The sequence below is a fragment of the Impatiens glandulifera genome, chromosome 3 (assembly GCF_907164915.1).
Source record: "Impatiens glandulifera chromosome 3, dImpGla2.1, whole genome shotgun sequence".
Taxonomy (NCBI): Eukaryota; Viridiplantae; Streptophyta; class Magnoliopsida; order Ericales; family Balsaminaceae; genus Impatiens; species Impatiens glandulifera.
This window is the reverse complement of record NC_061864.1, coordinates 9,236,883-9,255,765: the sequence shown is the minus strand read 5'-3', so window position 1 is coordinate 9,255,765 and position 18,883 is coordinate 9,236,883. Positions and strand designations below refer to the sequence as shown.

The following is an 18,883-nucleotide window of genomic DNA, read 5'->3' as shown; positions in this document are numbered from 1 at the left end:
TTGATCGTATAAATAGATTGATAATAGGTTATTTATAAATATTTATTTTATTATAAAAAATATATATCCGTTTTATACATGAAAATCAAATTCATAATGTATATATAGTTTGGGTTTGGGGGTTTATACGAAGAATCCCTATTTGCGACACTCTCCGGCAACCCTACCTACCTTCTCTCTGATGGAATTCTTCGACATGAATGTACCATATTACGAGTCCGATAGAAATATCTCCGACAAAGACAAGGCTTCAAGAAAAGCTACGCGATTGAAGCTCCTTGTTAAAGCAATCGAGCTCGGTTATGGCGGATTAGCGTACAATCGTGTTTTGAAGGGCGTGATGTCGGATTTGGATCGCTGTTCAATCCCTCTATTCCCTTTCTCATCCCTCACTAAGATCTCTCCTTCAATTTCCTCCTCCGTTAAACTCCATCGCCAAGTCCTCGGCCTTCCCTTGTCCGCTCCCTTCCGTCAGTTCACTCGATTGACGGTCATTGTGGAAAGTTCAAGTCAAGCTCTTTCTCTCAACTCCGGCAATCCAATTTTAAAAAGCTATGATATTGTCGCTGTTCGCCCCATGAATCAAAGTGCTTTCGAGCAAGCATGTCAGACATCTGAGGTTTGTTTGAACCCTGCTCTCAATTTGAATTTGAATTTGAATTTGAATTTTCTCTCTTTCTGTTAGAGGAGAGAAGTAAACTAGATTGAATGCTCTATCCTTGTTTTCATGTTTAGGTGGACATGATTTCGATTCATTTTTCAGATAAGATGCCGTTTAGATTGAAACATCCCATGGTCAAAGCTGCAATTCAGGTATGTTGGTTTCATCTTTAGAAGATTTGAGCTTCTTATTCAGATAATATACATATCTCATGTCCTGCAAATCTCTTTGCAGCGTGGTGTTTATTTTGAAATAACTTATTCAGGCCTCATTACGGATGCTCAGACAAGGAGACAACTGATATCTAATGCTAAGGTTTGTTTAACTGGCATACATGTTACTGTCAATTTCTTTATCATCAAATCTTATGTCAATTGGTAAACTGTGTAAATAAATCCAGCTATTGGTGGATTGGACTAGAGGAAAGAATCTGATTATATCGAGCGCTGCTCCTTCTGTTAGTGAAATGAGAGGGCCATATGATATTGCAAATTTAACGTCGTTGCTTGGACTTCCTATGGAACGAGCCAAAGCAGCTCTTTCCAAAAATTGTAGGTATGCAATTCAAAACCATAATTGCATTCATATTATCATCACATTCTACTTGTGAGCCATTATTAGAGAAATTTTAATTTTTGCAGAGCTCTTTTAACTCATGCTGTAAGGAGGAAGCATTATTACAAAGAAGCCGTCAGAGTTGAATTAATTCCATCAACAGGGAATTCTGATGAAACAAAGGAAAAACTGCTCAATGATTGGTTGCTGAATTGGGATCCTATCTCCAGTGGCGACGGTGATTTGCTACTAGATGAAATGAAAAACTCTGTTTCCGCTTCCAATTTGGTATCTAAAACTGTGAAGGCGATTGATTTTGCTTCAGTTATGAATAGTATTGCGTCTGCGGCAGAAGAGGCAGTAAAACACCCGTATACAGTTAGTGAAGAAACTAACCGAGATGGTCTCAACTCAAAACCTATAGATTGTGCTAACCATTTGACTGATGTAGAAAATACTAATGTTTTGGAAGATACTAAGATCCCAGATGCAAGCTTAGTTTTGGAAGATGATAAAATGGAAGAAGACTTGATTTTGACTGTTAGTTCCGGACCTTCTATTCTAGAGTCTTCTGATTATCATACACTCAAGAAACATGTGAATGTGGAGGGCGAGGAGCAAGGGATGGAAACAACAGAATTCAAGGGCGAGGAGCAAGGGATGGAAACAACAGAATCCAAGGGCGAGGAACAAAGGATGGAAATAACAGAATCCAAGGGCGAGGAACAAGGGATGGAAATAACAGAATCCAAGGGCAAGGAACAAGGGATGGAAATAACAGAATCCAAGGGCGAGGAACAAGGGATGGAAATAACAGAATCCAAGGAAATGGATATGGTGGTGATGGGAGAACTAACATACGATAAAGATGATGATTTAGTCAACACGGATCTAGCTACACAGGAGCAAAAGAAAATTGAAAATCAGGCTGAAACCAGTTGTACAGTAACGTTTGACAAATTTCCAGGTAACAAATGATCTTTCATGAGTAGCTTAACAAATGTTTCATATATAATTGATGTACCTCATAATTTTCTTTTATTCCCAAAATGCAGGGAAGATTATATTAAAGCCAAGGAAACGTCATAGGGGATTCTTGTTTCCTTTGAGACGACTACTCACACCTATAAATTTCAAGCGGAAGGCTAAGAAGTCAAAAGCAGTTATACAATTGATGTAAGAAAGAAGCGGTACATTTTTTTTATCGAGTTTATTCCTTGGGTGGGTAGTTTCTGAGCGTTATTAGGGAGAATCGAATATGATCTGAGCTACAAGTAGAGTTAGAATCGATACTTTTTTTTATTGAGTGATATAGGAGTTCTTATGTTGTTTATTTATGGTGACTCCATTGAGGTTCAAATTTTGGTCTTCTATTTTATTTTGTAACTACTATTTATTTTTGTTTAATTAATTTATTGTTTTTTAAATTAATTTCATACTTAGTTATATATAAAAGTAACCATGAAGTCAATATTTGAAGTTATAAACTCTCAGTTACAGTCACAATATGATGGGATTCTACTGGTTTGATTCTAAATATGATAGTAGTCACATTTGGGTTTTCCAAGATGATATTTTAATGTTATTTATTTGTTTCATTTTAATTCACAACAGTTATAACCATAAAACTGGTATGATATAACTCACATCTATGTAATATTTATATGTTGCAATTTATGGACTCTCATTTAAAAGAAGAAAATAAAATAAAATGGTGTATGCGTTAGTTAGCTAACCTTCTGAAATAATAAAATAGAAGTGATAATTGTATCTTGTCAACACGTTAAGACATGATATCATTTGGATATGAGGTATTGGGTACCGGCCAATCAGGAATAGAAACAGAGATACATGTCGAGATCTGATAGTAAATAAATATCTTGTTCGTCCCACAGTCGGATATCAGGTACCGGTGAATCAGGAATAGAAACAAGATATATGTCGGGTCGGAATCTGGGGAATCAGGAATAGAAATAAGATACATGTCGGATCTGGATCTGATAGTAAAATAGAAATCGGGTTTGTCTCACGTCGGATATCAGGTGATGGAGGATCGGATACCAGTCGAATGAGGAATAGAAATAAGATACATGTTGGGTCGAGATCTGATAGTAAAATAGAAATCGGGTTCGTCCCACCGTCGGATACGAGGGGATGGGTACTCGTTCGGGATCCGGTACCCGACGAATCAGGAATATAAATAAGATACATGTCGGGTCGGAATCTGATAGTAAAATAGAAATCGAGTTCGTCCCACTTTCGGATATCAGGTGATGCGGTCGTGAATCAGGAACAAAAATAAGATACCTATCGGTCGGATCTGATAGTAAAATAGAAATTGGGTTCATTCCACTATCCGATATCAGGTAATGGTTACCGTTTAGGATCGAATACCCGGCGAATCAGGAATAGAAATAGAGGTACATATCGGGATTTGTAACAAATATAAATCGGAATTTGTAATAAATATAAATCGGGTTCATGATTTATAGTAAATAAAAATTGGGTTCGAGATGGATACTTACTGCCCGACCGGACATTTACCTGAGTAGCCACGGGTAAGTATCCATTTTCAATCCTAACTCTACCACACATACTGTGAGTCTATGAGTGACTGAGAGTGAGTCAGTTCTTCCCTTTTGAAAACACTTGAATGATGATGGCTTTTCGTCGAGCACCTGCAATTCGAAAAGTTCTTACTAAACTAGGGCTTGCTTCTAGTGCCGCCGCTCCTCCCCGCGCCTTTCAGACCTTCTCCCTTCCCGATCTCCCTTACGACTATGGCGCACTGGAGCCAGCAATTAGCGGCGAAATCATGCAGCTTCATCACCAGAAGCACCATCAAACTTACGTTACCAATTACAACAAATCCCTCGACCAGCTCCACCACGCCATCAACAAGGCCGATTCCCCTGCTATCCTTAAATTACAGAACGCTATCAAATTCAACGGCGGAGGTCCGATTCTCTCAATCCAGATACTCCTATTTACACCTCCAATGCGGGTATCCCATTTATATTTCCGATTTCTTATTTAGGGTTTGTTAGAGAAATAAAAGCCGGATGTAATCAACTATCAAAATCAGATTCATAGTTATGCTTTTCTTGAGAAAATTATTGGAAAATGAAAGTGGTGCCATAATGATGATGATATAGATAAATAAGAAAGATATTGACTCCATTTGAGTTGATGAAAAATGCATGATCAAGATCTTATCTTATTATACAAGCAGGTCACATAAATCACTCAATCTTCTGGAATAACCTGGCTCCAGTCAGTGTAAGATTATATTATTGTTACCTTGTTTGATTTCCATATAACTATGTATGATCGATCATCTTGTTGTTACAGGAAGGAGGTGGTGAGCCCCCAAAGGGTTCTTTTGGATGGGCCATTGATGCTGATTTTGGTTCCTTTGAAGCACTGGTCCGAACTATGACTGCTGAAGGTGTTGCTTTACAGGGTTCTGGATGGGTTGTAAGCTCCCTCCCTATTTATTCTAACATTATTGTACTTAGGTTTGTTTATTCGCGGGTTAGTATGTTTTCAAAGAGATTCTTCTTCTCTATGAAATAGTGGCTTGGTTTGGACAAAGATCTGAAGACACTAGTCATTGAAACAACAGTGAATCAAGTAATGAATTAAGCTGTTTTTATTCACAGCCTGGATTGAAGCACAATCCTACAAATTAATTCTTCTGTAATTTTTGTTTCTTTTCAGGATCCTCTTGTGACAAAAGGGCCTAGTTTGGTTCCTTTGATTGGGATCGATGTTTGGGAACACGCTTACTATTTACAGGTATGTACAGTTGATCATTGAACTAACTCGATCATTACATGAAATAAGGGAAAATGATTTAATGTTAGCTAGGTGTTTTTGCAATTGGTGGTGTTATGAAAACATATACACAATTGATTGGGTTTTGGGGTGAATATTTATTTCCTTGCTTAATGCAGTATAAGAATGTGAGACCCGACTATCTTAAGAACATATGGTCTGTTGTGAACTGGAAGTATGCGAGCGAGGTGTATGCAAGAGAGTGTCCTTTTGCACAAGCAGTTCCTCGCTGTTCTTAACAGGATTGAGTACCATGACAGCAAAGAAGATGTTCTAAATATGTGAAATTTATTGATGTGTTTTCTTTTACAGAAAAATAAGGAGGATACATTATATCCTTGAAACTGAATGTAATCAAACAATGTATGGGAATCTTCATTTCTTAATTATTCAATGAAGATAAATATTGTTTTAATAAACTAAAAGATAAATACTATGATATATACTAAATAAGTAATCTAGATTCATGCCGATCATATATAAGAAGATATGATTTTCCTTTAATGATTGGAAGATGGAACAAGTTTCATGTGTGATCAGTTTTGGTCTCTTTTTTTTATATATAAATAAAATTTTCATATATAGGCACACAAAATTGAAAAATTAAAATAAAAAAGATGGGGATGAAATATAAATAGTTGATATTAGAAAAGAATCCAAATAAATTTGAATATATATATATATATATATATATATATATATATATATATAATTAGAAATAAAGAGTTAGGAGCAAATAAAAATAATATCCAATCCTTTTTGCATATACCAACAAAGCTTATTTAATATCCAATCATTAATTAATGTCGGCGTGATTATGGGTGCTAATTAATTTCATACCTTAAAAAGAAGTCTAGGAATTAGATGAGAGTGATGATAACTTGTCCACTTGACCTAACCAACCATGCATGTCATATGAGAATTAATTAATTAATGGCGAATTTTATACATTAAGGCTTTGTTTGGATTCCAAAATCACCTCTCCCTAAGCTAGGGTAAGAACTAAGATGACCTTAATAATATTCTAATTAGAAGAAGACTTTCAATTTGTTATGCATTTGTACCACCAATCCGATTAACTGCTATGGTTTATTAATTAATTAATTAATATTCTAAGCTAGGGTAAGAACTAAGATGACCTTAATAATATTCTAATTAGAAGAAGACTTTCAATTTGTTATGCATTTGTACCACCAATCCGATTAACTGCTATGGTTTATTAATTAATTAATTAATTAATTAATTAATTAATTAATTAAATGCCCGAAACAGTATGAGCTTAGAAGATCAAGGTCAGGTCATGAGCTCAAGTATTCTTAATAATTTTGTTTTTGTGTTACTACTTCAGTCACTAGTTCAAGGAAGTTACAGAAAAATGTATGTGGAATATATAAAGGTCCCACACTATGAAGTGCATTATTATTATTGTTATTATTTATTAGAAAGAAGTATATTCCTGACCTTTTTTCTATTTAAATAAAAAGGATGATGGCTACTTTCTATAAAGGTTGTCTGATGGTAGGTAAGTTATAATGCACGAAAATAAGATGCGGGGGGTTTAATTGATTGATAATAATTATTATTATTATTATTATTATTATGTGCATTCATTGTGAATGAAGAATCTACCTCCCAAAAGTCTCTACTACTAAACACGTCATATATGGCTTGATCTGAACCATCAAACGATCGAGCTATCCTACAACAAGAAAAACCAAAAATGACAAATTTTCTTTTCTACCCAGCACTAGCTGCTAGCTAGCTAGGATCCACCAAAGGGGAGGAGGAGGATGCAAGAGAGAGAAGACAAGGGTTCTCTTTTTTGGACCATCTCTAGAGACTGCTACTAATTACTACATGGCATTATATACCTAATTAACCCCAAACTAGCTAATAATGTATATATATATATGTTACTAATTGATCTGAATCTAATTAATACATTCACGATCCATCTGAAAAGTTCAATATTCAAATATGCCAACTAAAAGTCAGTTATACAAAAATAAAAAATAAAAAACCAACGGTTAGAACATTTGATTAAATAAATCATTAGTAGTAAATAAGCAGAATGTAGTAGGAATGGGGTGCGTGGGTCCCTCCTTCTTCTCCTTCCCTTTGATAAAGAGAAAGTAAGGAAGTTCCAAGAGACGGAAAATTGTGAAAAAAAAAACTAAAAGAAATTTAACTTGTGGTGGCAAAAACACTGTGGTTGTGAGTAGTGAAGTGAGAGAACATGTTCTACTCACGTGGCAGTCTCACTCTGCCCATTAACACACAGAAAGAGATCGATCGATCTATATCATCTCCTCTCCTTTGCTTTGCTAATCTCCATTCCTCATTTCCTTATCTATCTTATAATGTTGTTCAAGTTTTGAATCTTCCTTTATCTGTCTGCTTCTTCTTTGCTTAACAAGAACAACCAATCTCCAGATAAGATCTTGTAAGTCTTTCTGCTAAATTCCAACCAAACCAAACATGCTTCTCTTCTCTTCTCTTCTCTGCAATCTTGAAATCTTATCTACTTCTTTCTTTCTTTCTTCATTCAAGAATAAAATAAATAAACAAAACCACCCACCCTCCCAATACAATATTCTTTCTCAACCTCCTGTTCACGGCCCCCTTTTTTTTTTTTTTTTTTTACACCCCAATTATCATGTTGTTGTTGTTGTTGTTGGGTCATGTGACAATGGTGTCTTTCCTCCTTGTTTCTTTCCCGCATGCTCTTGTTCCTTTGTCTGTTTTCTTTTCTCCTCCCTCCACTCATACCAATTATGCCATTATTGTTTCAGAATACCTTCAATTTTACATCTGATGCCTGCTGCTCATGGATCTTGACTGTCGAAAGTTTTGGACTTGTTCCAACAAGGTTTGTTGCTTGCTCCCCTCCTCCTGTCCTCCTTCCCATATATAATATATAGATAGATAGATAGATAGATACATACATAGTGTGTAGCAGGAGTACTCTAGCTAGCTAATTAATTGAGGTGCAGCAGAAGCAGCAGCACCAGCAGAAGAAGAAAAAGGAGTCTTGGAAAACAACTCTTCTTCTAGCCTATCAAAGTCTTGGAGTGGTCTATGGGGATTTGGGCATATCTCCTCTCTATGTTTACCAGAGCACATTTGCTGAAGACATTCATCATTCCGAGACCAACGAAGAGATTTTTGGTGTTCTCTCTTTTGTTTTCTGGACTCTAACTCTGGTTCCCTTATTCAAATATGTCTTTATAGTGCTTAGAGCTGATGACAATGGTGAAGGTGGGACTTTTGCCCTGTATTCTTCAATTTGCAGGCATGCTAAAGTCAGCATTCTACCCAACCATCAGGTTGCTGATGAAGCGCTCTCTACTTATAAATTGGAGCATCCTCCGGAGAAGAAGAACACTTCGAGGGTAAAAAAGTTGCTCGAGAATCACAAATTCCTGCACACAGCTCTGCTTATCTTGGTTCTTCTTGGCACTTGTATGGTCATTGGGGACGGATTGCTCACTCCAGCCATTTCAGGTCCTGCTTTTCATTCTTACAACATCCATTCCACATTTAATGTTGTTGTTCATCATTCCTGAATCTTCCTTTTTCCTTTTGCAGTTTTCTCTGCAGTTTCTGGGCTTGAACTATCCATGTCAAAGAATCAACACCAATGTAAGTGTATATATGTTTTCTATTTTCTGTTCTAGCTCCATGTATAAACTATTTTTCCTTTTACTTCAGATGCGGTCATTCCTATTACTTGTTTCATACTGGTTTGTCTATTTGCATTACAACACTACGGAACGCATAAAGTGGGATTCTTTTTCGCCCCAGTGGTATTAGCTTGGCTTCTATGCATCAGCGCACTCGGCTTGTATAATATAATCCAATGGAACCCACGTGTATACGAAGCTCTATCGCCATATTACATGTTCAAGTTCTTGAAAAAGACCAGAAAAGGCGGTTGGATGTCCTTGGGTGGAATTCTCTTGTGCATAACCGGTACGCTTCAATTCCATTCATGAATAATAGAAACTAACTTTCAGAGTTCTGAACTTTGAAAATGAACCTGTGTAGGGTCTGAGGCTATGTTTGCAGACCTTGGTCACTTCTCTTATACTGCAATTCAGGTTAGGTTCGACCTGGCTATGGACAAGAGATGAAGTTGTTTGGATAATAAAATATGTTATGTTGGTCTTGCAGGTTGCTTTCACATTTCTAGTTTACCCGTCTCTTATCTTAGCATACATGGGTCAGGCGGCTTATCTATCGAAGCATCATCATAGCACTCACAAGATCAGTTATTACGCGTCGGTTCCAGAAAGCTTGAGATGGCCTGTTCTCGTGATAGCAATACTTGCCTCAGTTGTGGGAAGTCAAGCTATAATTAGTGGTACATTCTCCATTATCAACCAAAGCCAGTCCCTTGGTTGTTTCCCTAGAGTGAAGGTTATTCATACATCTGATAAGATACACGGTCAAATTTACATCCCCGAGATCAATTGGATTCTTATGATCCTCTGCATTGCTGTCACCATCGGGTTCAGAGACGTAAAACACTTGGGAAACGCCTCCGGTTTGGCTGTCATGGCTGTAATGTTGGTTACTACGTGTCTAACTTCATTGGTGATCGTCCTTTGTTGGAACAAGCCGCCTATACTTGCGCTCGCGTTTCTACTCTTTTTCGGGTCTGTCGAGTTACTGTATTTCTCGGCTTCAGTGATTAAATTCCGAGAAGGTGCCTGGCTGCCGATACTGTTAGCGCTGTTTCTCGTAACGATAATGTTCGTTTGGCATTACGCCACCATCAAAAAGTACGAATACGACCTTCACAATAAGGTTTCGTTGGAATGGCTGCTGGCTTTAGGCCCAAGCCTCGGCATTGCACGAGTCCCTGGAATCGGTGTAGTGTTCACTAACCTAACCTCGGGTATCCCGGCGAACTTCTCCCGTTTCGTCACCAACCTGCCCGCGTTTCATCGGGTGCTTGTCTTCGTTTGTGTGAAGTCGGTTCCTGTACCTTACGTTCCGCCGGCAGAGCGGTATCTGGTGGGTCGGGTGGGTCCCATGGCCCATCGGTCTTATAGATGTATTGTTCGGTATGGATATCGCGACGTTCATCAGGATGTGGATTCGTTTGAAACGCAGCTTGTTGAGAAGCTGGCTGATTTTATTCGCTACGATTGTGGCGTTGACGACGGCGGCAAACAGTCGTCTGGTTCTGCTAGTGAATGTCGGTTGGCGGTTATTGGGATGGTGTCGCTTTCCAACGGGTTGAATTGTGAGATTGAGGAGAATCTGCAGCCGGCTAGCGTTTCGGTAGAGTTCACCACTGTGGAGAGTGTGACTGATCTTATTGAGATGGAGCCGGTGCAGAATAAGCAGAGAAGAGTGAGATATTTCTTGGACGATGAATCGGAAGAATGTGATGGGCAGTCGTCTTCTTCGAAGAAGGAGGTTCCATTGCAAGAAGAAGAGTTGAGAGAACTGTATGCGGCTCAACAAGCTGGAACTGCGTTCATTTTGGGGCATTCTCATGTGAAGGCAAAACAAGGGTCTTCCTTTTTAAAGCGGCTTGCACTCAATTATGGTTACAACTTTCTTAGTCGCAATTGTCGTGGCACAGACGTGGCTCTTAAGGTACCTCCGGTGTCTCTTCTTGAAGTTGGGATGGTCTATGTCGTCTAAATCCAAAGCTAGTGATTTTATTTGCAGATTAGTAAATGCAGAGTTGTTTTTCTTTCTATTTTCCTTCACTTTTATTCTGTGTATTCTCATTTCTCTCATCTTCTTTCCATTTCCCCCTTCCCCCAGCATATACACAATCAAGAAAGTTAGAGTGTGATGGTAAAAAATACATTTTTATTTTGAACTTATAAACTATCCTATCAATAAACCACCCAGGATAGACAATTTCAAGCCACCCTAGGAGTTAAACAGAGCAACAAAAATCAATGAAATCCGGATTAATCACCTGGTTAAGGGAAACTAAATGTTACACTGCCTCAACTCAGAATTGTCACGTCCTACTGTTTTTTTTTCCGGTCAATAGTCCATCAAAAAAATAATCGGGATAGGGACCATCGACTCAATCCAACCGAGCTCGCGATTTATATCCAAACATCTCAGCAACTGATTGACACAGGCATCACCCACTCAACGTTAATAATGTTTCAGAGTAGGCTCTAATTCACAGTGTCGTCTCATCTCTTCGCAACACATTATGCATCGACTAACCATAATGCACTATTTTTTCATGCACCTATCCTCCGTCAAAATTCTTTTATGCATGAAACTCCATAAAAAGAAAATGTGATTTTTGAAGTGGTTTACTGTTACTGTTATTACTTATCTTTTTATTGATATTTATTAATATTTCAGTCATATATTACTTATATATTCAGTGTTATAACACTTTTTTAGATAATATTATTTTTAAAATAATAGATTTTGGACTTATCTTATATGTTACTTGTTACAAGAATAAATATTTGATTATACTAAGATTAGTTAGAGTTTAGTATATAATTATTTCAAATAAATTATATAAAAAAGTGTTTGACTTATTAGCATTTTAGAAGACTCTGTATAATAGAATAAAATTTTGGTTGAAATATTATAGATTTTTTTTGAAAAAGTGAAATGTTATAATAGAATATAAACAAGGTCCACATAATTTTCTGAACCCTATGATTAAAGGACTAGGAACTAGGATGCCTGACACACACACACACTATAAATGAAGCCCACAAATAAAGATATTAATTTGCGAAAAGGGGAACCACCCATTACAAGTTTTGTCTGAATGATCTACAATGGAGAAAGGAGCCACGTACCATCTTCTAAACCCACCAGTTTCTAAACTAACTGAACTGGTGGCTCTAGTCCTAAGTGTATATAAGCAGCAGATGATTCAGGTGTGAAGTGATCAGAGCAAATTAGAAATGGGTCTAAAGGCTCTTCTTCCTTTCTCTCCCCCCTCATATAAATATGTCCCCAATCCGATGCCTACTTATTCTTCTACCATTAACATCAGAGGAGCTTCTGCCACTGTGGTTTCTGTGAAAGCACAGGGCGAGAAAAATAATCAGAAGAAGGAAGAAGAAAGCAAACCCAAGAAGGAACAGTCCTTGTTGGGTAGCGTGATGGATGCTCTGGATTTCTCCCAGGTCCGATCAGAGAAGGACGCAGAGCTCCTTCAGGAGGCTAGAGAAACCACCCAGTCTGGTGAGAGGATGACAAAAGAACAGTACGGAGCTCTGAGAAGGAAGATTGGAGGGACATACAAAGACTTCTTCAAGTCATATGTCGAAGGTAATTAACTAAACACTTTAATGCTAACAACTAGCTAGCTAGCTACCTCTTAATTATTACTAATTATTATGATATTTTGTGTAAACAAAACAACAGTGGATGGGGAGTATGTTGAGGAAGGATGGGTAGACAAAACATGCAAAGTTTGCAAAAAGGACACAAATAATGAGCCAAGACAGGTTGATAAGCTGGGAAGATACGTTCACATCGCTTGTTTGAATAACAAATCTCAATCCCCAAACTTTTTTACTAAGCTATTCTCCCTCTGACCAATTACAATATTGTTGTTGTTATACTATTTTTAATCCATTTTGCTTATAATATCAAGAATCATATTACGGTTTTTATCCTTCTTACACAAACTAAAACTTGCATGATCCAAAATTAGAAGAATATACTGATATTTGACTATGTGGTTAGTATATGATGCTTACTTGTGACAAAGGGTGTTTCTAATCAGAATCCCCATCAGACGCCTCTTCAACTGTCAATTCAAACTCATCAACTTCTTTGAAATAGGATCTCTGCTGCTCAATAAAAATATCCGTCTCTTCCTTCAGCTATTCATTAACAGGTTCTCAAGTGTAAGAAGATAACAAACAATAACAAAGAAGAATAAAACAGGTGGTTAAAGACAAACCTTTTTACACTTTGATTTGACAGGACTAGTACCTTCAAATGTGTTCAAGTTGTCTCTGTTCATAACAAAGTTAAACCACAATGGTGTTAAGACAAGTTGAATCAATACTGTAGGCATTTTAATGAATTAAAGAATTATTTAATGAAGTCATTTGTGAATTCACATTCGCAAGCATAAGATTTATTTCAATCCTGATGCTGTCACACCTTCTAAAAATGCTTTCAAATAAACTCTATATCTAACAACTCCATGCATCATTAACAAGTCACAATTTCCTATCATCATGTCAGGCATAAAACGTTCTCCAGTACTAATAATTTACAGGTTAAAGGTCACATATAAAGGATCAGACAGGTCCAACAAAATCATAATGACAACTGATAATTAAACTTCAATAAAAACCTGCAGAAAACGCAAAGATTTTATAGAGTTTTATGATTGTACAATCAAATTAGGCAGAGTTATAGTGAGACCTAAACTTGTTGCTTCTTGACATGGAAATAGCCTTCCTTTTGGTATTAAGATTCTCTGGAAGAGGGGCATCTGGTGTCTTCAATGCAGGGATCTCAGCATTCTTACTTTTGCGATCATTTGCTTTCTCCAAAGTAAGGCAAACATCCGATGCAATTTCTGTCTTCCCTTTATCCTTACGACCCTTCTTTCGATTCCATGTTCTAGAAACTGGTGAAGGGCTGAATAAATAAGTAGCCACATTTGCATCATCCACACCAATTCCTCGACCTGCCTTATTATTTGTCTTCTCCACAGTCGACCCTTTTGTACTGTACTCTACAAGTGAATCATATATTGCTTCATTCCCTTTGCCTTCATGGACGAAAATAGTACACCATCGTCAGCCATTGTCTAGATTCTAATTTGAAAACATTTATTATAGTAAAATTGTGAACCACTACTCATTCTACTTTAGATTTGGCATACACACCACGATATAGCAACATGCAAACACAGTCACAATAGCAATTATAACTCTTAATGATTTGGGAGCGTTTTTCTTAAGATTTAGTTGTGACTGCTTATAAGTGTATTCACATCCTGGATCTAGTAATCAATCTGGATCATGAACCTAGGGACGGCATTTAACCAGCCATTTCGATAAATATAATCAAATAATTTCTTAACATATCATCAAGCCGGTGAGACAAACTCAAATTCATAACCATCAATGTAAAACACATCAAGCAACGGAAATCGTTAGAATTCAGAATACCAGTTAGCATTGGAATAATGGTCCTGGAAGACGTCCTGAATTTACATGGCCTAATGCTTGTATTTGATGCAGATGAGTTGCAATGAGCTTTTGATGTAGGGACATTGGAGGATTCTGAAGTCAGTTTTGAACTTGATTGCGGAAATTCTTCACAAATTGGACTTAGAATTTGCGGCTTCTCGGACAGCGTTGACGATAGCTTGGGAAAGATGGTGGCGGGAATAAGATTGGTGGTGTCTAAAAGCGGCTTTCTCTTAAGTGACAACTGCGTCGTCCTCTCACTTCCCTTTTCGATTTCCATGGCTTCTCCAACGATGGAGAGCTAACAGAACTGATGGATCACCCTCATCTAGGGCGGGAAGTCGAGCGCTAACTAAAAGAGTTTGTTGAGAAAGGTCGTCAATGGCGGGAGAACTATTGTCGAGTGTTTTCAGCTTCATAACTGAAAAATGTTGAAACCCTTATTTACAAGTCCTGATCAAGTTTGAGCCCTGTTTTGATATTTCAACAGTTTATTATTTCTAGCTCAACGATTCGAACTTTGGGTCGTTTTTATAGAACGGGTAAAACGTTAATTATATTATTTTAATAAATTATTTTTGTTTATCTAATTAATTTTTCATGTTTTCTAAATGAAAAAATATATTTTTAAAATTTGAGTTTTATCTTTAGAATTTATGTTTGTCAAAGTTAGTTTAGATGACTAAATAAATGTATAATTTACATAGAGATTTGAGAAAATTTAAATATAAATAATTTTTATTTATTTTTAAAAACTTCATAACAACATAATTTTATGTACGATTTATCAATTTAGAAGTATTTGTATTTTAAATTAGATATGTTTACCAGATATACACATTCACAGTAGTCAATAAGGATTTAAACTTTAAAAAAGTTTTTTAAAACATGTAAAATAGTTGAAAATCAAAAAAATAAAATTATTATTTTGTTTTTATAAATGTGGTAAAATATTTCAAAAAAATAAAATACTAATTTAAAGTAAGAAGACCGGTGACTTTATTCATTCATTTGTGCAAAATAATTTAAATACTAAAATTATGATAATTAAAATTCTATATTATTCAAAATTTGAACCCAAATAACAATTGATCGTATATATTAGTTGAATGGTTCGGGTCGGGTCGACCTTTTGATAGGAAAATAATTGGAAAAACCGATATAAAAGAAAAATGTTATTTTGTTTTTCACAAATCCATCAAATTATTATTTCCATAAAAAAGAAATATTATGTGAAATAATCTTAAATACTAAAATGTTGATGATTCAACATTTATAGTTTGAACTCATCTAATAAAAATACCCAAATTTGAGCCCCAGATCATAAATGGGCGTAAACTTTTAATTGATGGGTCGGGTCGGTCTTCTCATCGGACGGATCTATCCCCACCTATGTCCAAGCAAGTTCTCAGATATCTTCCAACGCCGATCACAGCAAACAATGAGGTAATCTAAAAGACGGTGCTGATAAACTGCCTGCGTTCTAATCATGAGCAAGTTGGCTCAGCTCTCTATTGTAAGATTTATTCTTCTCATCTTCTTCTTCCTCGTAATCTTCCCAGTTACATCCATCCCAAACGCTTCAAAACCCTAATTCTTACTCTTAATTATCATCATATTGTCTTTGTTTCCGATTCACTTTATTTCTTCAGTATCTCTATAGAAGGAAACCGGTGAATGTGCAGTCACGCAGATTTTCTTCGTCAAATTATGTAAAAGGTCTATCTTTCTAACAACCCTTTTGCTTTCTACGCTTGATCGAATGTTTGATTATATGTAGCCGGATTCAATAAGTATAGAATTGAAATGCTTTCTCAATATGGTGTGTCTAGATGAGCGTGCTATGGAAGAGGAGGCTGACAGAAAGATAGGATGGTTCCTCAAATTGCTATTTGTTGGAACGGCTACTGCAGTTGGATATGAATTTTTTCCATACATGGGTAACCCCTTCATCAAACAGATTGTCCTAAATATTTCTGGGTTCTTTCTGATTATTGGTTTTCCAGGTGATAATCTGATACAGCAGTCTGTATCGCTTCTTCGAGTCAAAGATCCTCTGTTTAAGAGGATGGGAGCTTCGAGATTAACGCGTTTTGCAGTTGATGGTAATGTTAAACTTCCAGGAAATTATATGCTTTGTGCCTGGTGTTCTTAATACTAATGATGAAGTATCTTTGTTGTGATTATATTACAGATGGTAGAAGGTTGAAGATAATTGAGATGGGTGGTGGTGAAGAGCTTCTAAGTATGCTTGAATCTTCGAAAGATGATAAGACTCGGAAGGAAGCATTGAAGGCTCTTGTTGCTCTATCATCTTCAGGTCTTATACCTTGTTGAATTTGATTAATTGGTTTCTTTACTTTTTGAAAACTGAATGATGGATAAATATATTGGAGTTTGATACTTGTGATTGTAGAGGAAGTAGTTGGAGCTCTTCATAAAGCTGGAGCAGTGTCTATAATAACAGGTACTCCAACTTCCTCCATGGATGCTGAAATTGAGAAGTACAAGCTGAGCCTACTCAATAAATTCCAAGTTTGATATTTTCATCTCGAGACTTGTTTTACTATATTAGACTACATAATGACAAGTTTTGCGTCTGAATAAATGGTTAAGTGTATTTGCGGGCTATGTGCTTAATCTTTTGTCTTGGACTACGTAGTTTTTAAGAGTCTCCCATCTTGATTAGTTCACCTTCGATTGCTTTTATGAAAATAATTGGGAATCCATTGTAGATGGAGGGTTTCAACTTTCAACGATGTGTTGTGTGTGATTCATGAATTCTTTGAAGAAATAAGTTTCTTAACTGGTTGTGGCTAGGGGTGTGAATGGGTTAAGGTCTCAATGGACCCTATTTTGACAAGCTGGTTTTGCAGAGCTTGATTATACCCTACCCTTAGTGGCTCATCCTGATATTGCCACTGCCTCAAATATGGAAACAAACAAACTGCTCATACATATTCATACTCTCATAAGAGGCGGTCCCTGATCCGATTTGTTCTTCTTTAATAATTTTAAATATTTGGTGGTCAGATAGTACTCTATCTATCAAGATCCCGCAGGACTATTTTGAGAGGATCGGTTTGTTAATGTTTGGAATGATAATTTTAATCAACTATAATAATATTAAACAAACTTAATTATAAAAAACTTAATAACAATTTTTTTATTAAATAAAGATAAGAAGATTAAATTAGCATATTTTTAAAATTTATTAATACATTATAACTTTAATTAATTTGTTACATTAAAGTACAATTTCAATTTGTTTGAAAAGTTATACAAATTTAATTTTAGTTCTTATTTTTAAATAATAATAATAATAATAATAATTTAAATATATATTATCTATATTATTAAAAAATTGGTTTGATATAACTTAAGTTAGTTCAACTATCAATAATTTTTTTTATTATATTATATATTATAGATTATATTATATTATATTATATTAGACTGACATGTTAAATAATATTATTGCAACTAGTTAACCTATTAAATTTAAATTTTTAATTTTTTAAATTAAAAAATAATAAGTTCAATTGAATATCATAACAATATCGAATTCATTTTAATTGTCACATTTCACATAATAATTATGATGAAAGTATTTTATATATATAATCAATGGGGTAAAAAACAAAATATGGTTTCATATTATTAGAGACATTTGCAGTCATATGACCAGATGTTCTATGAAAAAGTTAAAGTGTGGCACTGAAAAATAAAATTATTTTTTTGAAAATTAAAATAATTATTTAGTTATAACTTAAAAACATATTTTCAATAATTATTATAAATAAATATATATATATATATATGAAATTAAGTATTAAAAAAGTTACAATTTTTAAAAGTGATAAAAAAAATTAGATTGAGACAAATTGTGACTTATAGGTAATTTCGGAATTAAAAAATTATAATATATAATTTTATAAAATAAATATATCCATTTATATATATATCTACTCTTAAAAATGTACATAAAGGGTGAGGTGAGGTGAGATTGAGAAAATTGTGTGTTTATTAATTGTTTCTTTCAGGTCTCTTCCATAATCTTTTCTTTTATATTTATTAACTATGTTTATTTTTCCTCTTCTTCCCTCATTTATATTTTTTAATAAATATTAAAATTAATTTATAGTATATTTATATATAGTTTTTAATTTTAATATAAACCAAATCTTATTTTTCACTAAAATATTTAGTTGTATATTTATAAATTATCTAAATTTATATATCAATTTAAATTTAAAATATTATTTTATTTAATATTATAAAATATGTTAATAAATTATTAACAATATCCATATAACACCTTATCATAATAACATAATTCAAATGAATCAAAAAAATTGATACATTATTAAGTATAAATTTATTTTATTACCTTCTCTTACGAGCTATTAATTATTTTTTCAACTATTTATTATTTAATTTTTAAATTATATAAATAATTTAAAATTGTATAAAATTAATTTAGTTTAGATTTTTTTATTCAAATAAGGTGTCAACTAAATTATTTTTCAAAATATGTTATAATAATAGATAAAATAATATTTAAAATATAAATTGTTTAAATTTAAATAATTTTAAATGAATAAAACTTTGACTATAATAAGAAATTATTATAAAACTATGATTGTAATATTAAAGA

The 18,883-nt window shown here is 34.7% G+C and overlaps 6 protein-coding genes across 9 annotated transcripts; 5 read left to right on the top strand and 1 right to left on the bottom strand.

Annotated features, from left to right (window-relative positions):
* Window positions 1–156: 156 nt before the first annotated feature.
* Window positions 157–2,482, top strand: LOC124931551 (protein GAMETOPHYTE DEFECTIVE 1-like). Its single transcript, XM_047472040.1, has 6 exons — window positions 157–619; window positions 736–813; window positions 896–976; window positions 1,062–1,216; window positions 1,303–2,183; window positions 2,272–2,482. Exons 1-6 carry the CDS (start codon window positions 182–184, stop codon window positions 2,394–2,396), a joined length of 1,758 nt encoding a protein of 585 aa, XP_047327996.1. The 5' UTR covers window positions 157–181; the 3' UTR covers window positions 2,397–2,482.
* A 1,302-nt stretch (window positions 2,483–3,784) lies between these two features.
* On the top strand, window positions 3,785–5,494 carry LOC124930666 (superoxide dismutase [Mn], mitochondrial-like). Its single transcript, XM_047471001.1, has 6 exons — window positions 3,785–4,173; window positions 4,449–4,495; window positions 4,568–4,693; window positions 4,793–4,849; window positions 4,937–5,014; window positions 5,173–5,494. The coding sequence occupies exons 1-6, from the start codon at window positions 3,870–3,872 to the stop codon at window positions 5,290–5,292; spliced, it is 732 nt and encodes a 243-aa protein (XP_047326957.1). The 5' UTR covers window positions 3,785–3,869; the 3' UTR covers window positions 5,293–5,494.
* Window positions 5,495–7,346: 1,852 nt separating this feature from the next.
* On the top strand, window positions 7,347–10,945 carry LOC124928682 (potassium transporter 2-like). 4 transcript variants are annotated; one of them, XM_047468937.1, is made up of 7 exons: window positions 7,347–7,496; window positions 7,846–7,922; window positions 8,050–8,557; window positions 8,642–8,695; window positions 8,765–9,025; window positions 9,101–9,153; window positions 9,227–10,945. In XM_047468937.1, exons 2-7 carry the CDS (start codon window positions 7,881–7,883, stop codon window positions 10,709–10,711), a joined length of 2,403 nt encoding a protein of 800 aa, XP_047324893.1. In that variant the 5' UTR covers window positions 7,347–7,496; window positions 7,846–7,880; the 3' UTR covers window positions 10,712–10,945. The 4 variants fall into 4 exon arrangements, with proteins under 4 accessions (XP_047324893.1, XP_047324891.1, XP_047324894.1 ...); XM_047468935.1 differs by having other exon boundaries at window positions 8,047–8,557; XM_047468938.1 differs by lacking the exon at window positions 7,347–7,496 and having other exon boundaries at window positions 7,615–7,922.
* Window positions 10,946–11,931: 986 nt separating this feature from the next.
* LOC124932123 lies at window positions 11,932–12,684 on the top strand. The gene is made up of 2 exons (XM_047472728.1): window positions 11,932–12,337; window positions 12,434–12,684. Exons 1-2 carry the CDS (start codon window positions 11,968–11,970, stop codon window positions 12,604–12,606), a joined length of 543 nt encoding a protein of 180 aa, XP_047328684.1. The 5' UTR covers window positions 11,932–11,967; the 3' UTR covers window positions 12,607–12,684.
* Window positions 12,685–12,789: 105 nt separating this feature from the next.
* Window positions 12,790–14,506, bottom strand: LOC124929664. The gene is made up of 4 exons (XM_047470065.1): window positions 14,206–14,506; window positions 13,451–13,802; window positions 12,978–13,032; window positions 12,790–12,897 (listed from the first exon to the last, which is right to left on the bottom strand). Exons 1-4 carry the CDS (start codon window positions 14,504–14,506, stop codon window positions 12,790–12,792), a joined length of 816 nt encoding a protein of 271 aa, XP_047326021.1.
* Window positions 14,507–15,608: 1,102 nt separating this feature from the next.
* On the top strand, window positions 15,609–16,979 carry LOC124932122. Its single transcript, XM_047472727.1, has 6 exons — window positions 15,609–15,742; window positions 15,879–15,945; window positions 16,059–16,166; window positions 16,233–16,331; window positions 16,421–16,546; window positions 16,643–16,979. Exons 1-6 carry the CDS (start codon window positions 15,716–15,718, stop codon window positions 16,765–16,767), a joined length of 552 nt encoding a protein of 183 aa, XP_047328683.1. The 5' UTR covers window positions 15,609–15,715; the 3' UTR covers window positions 16,768–16,979.
* The last annotated feature ends 1,904 nt before the right edge of the window (window positions 16,980–18,883 follow it).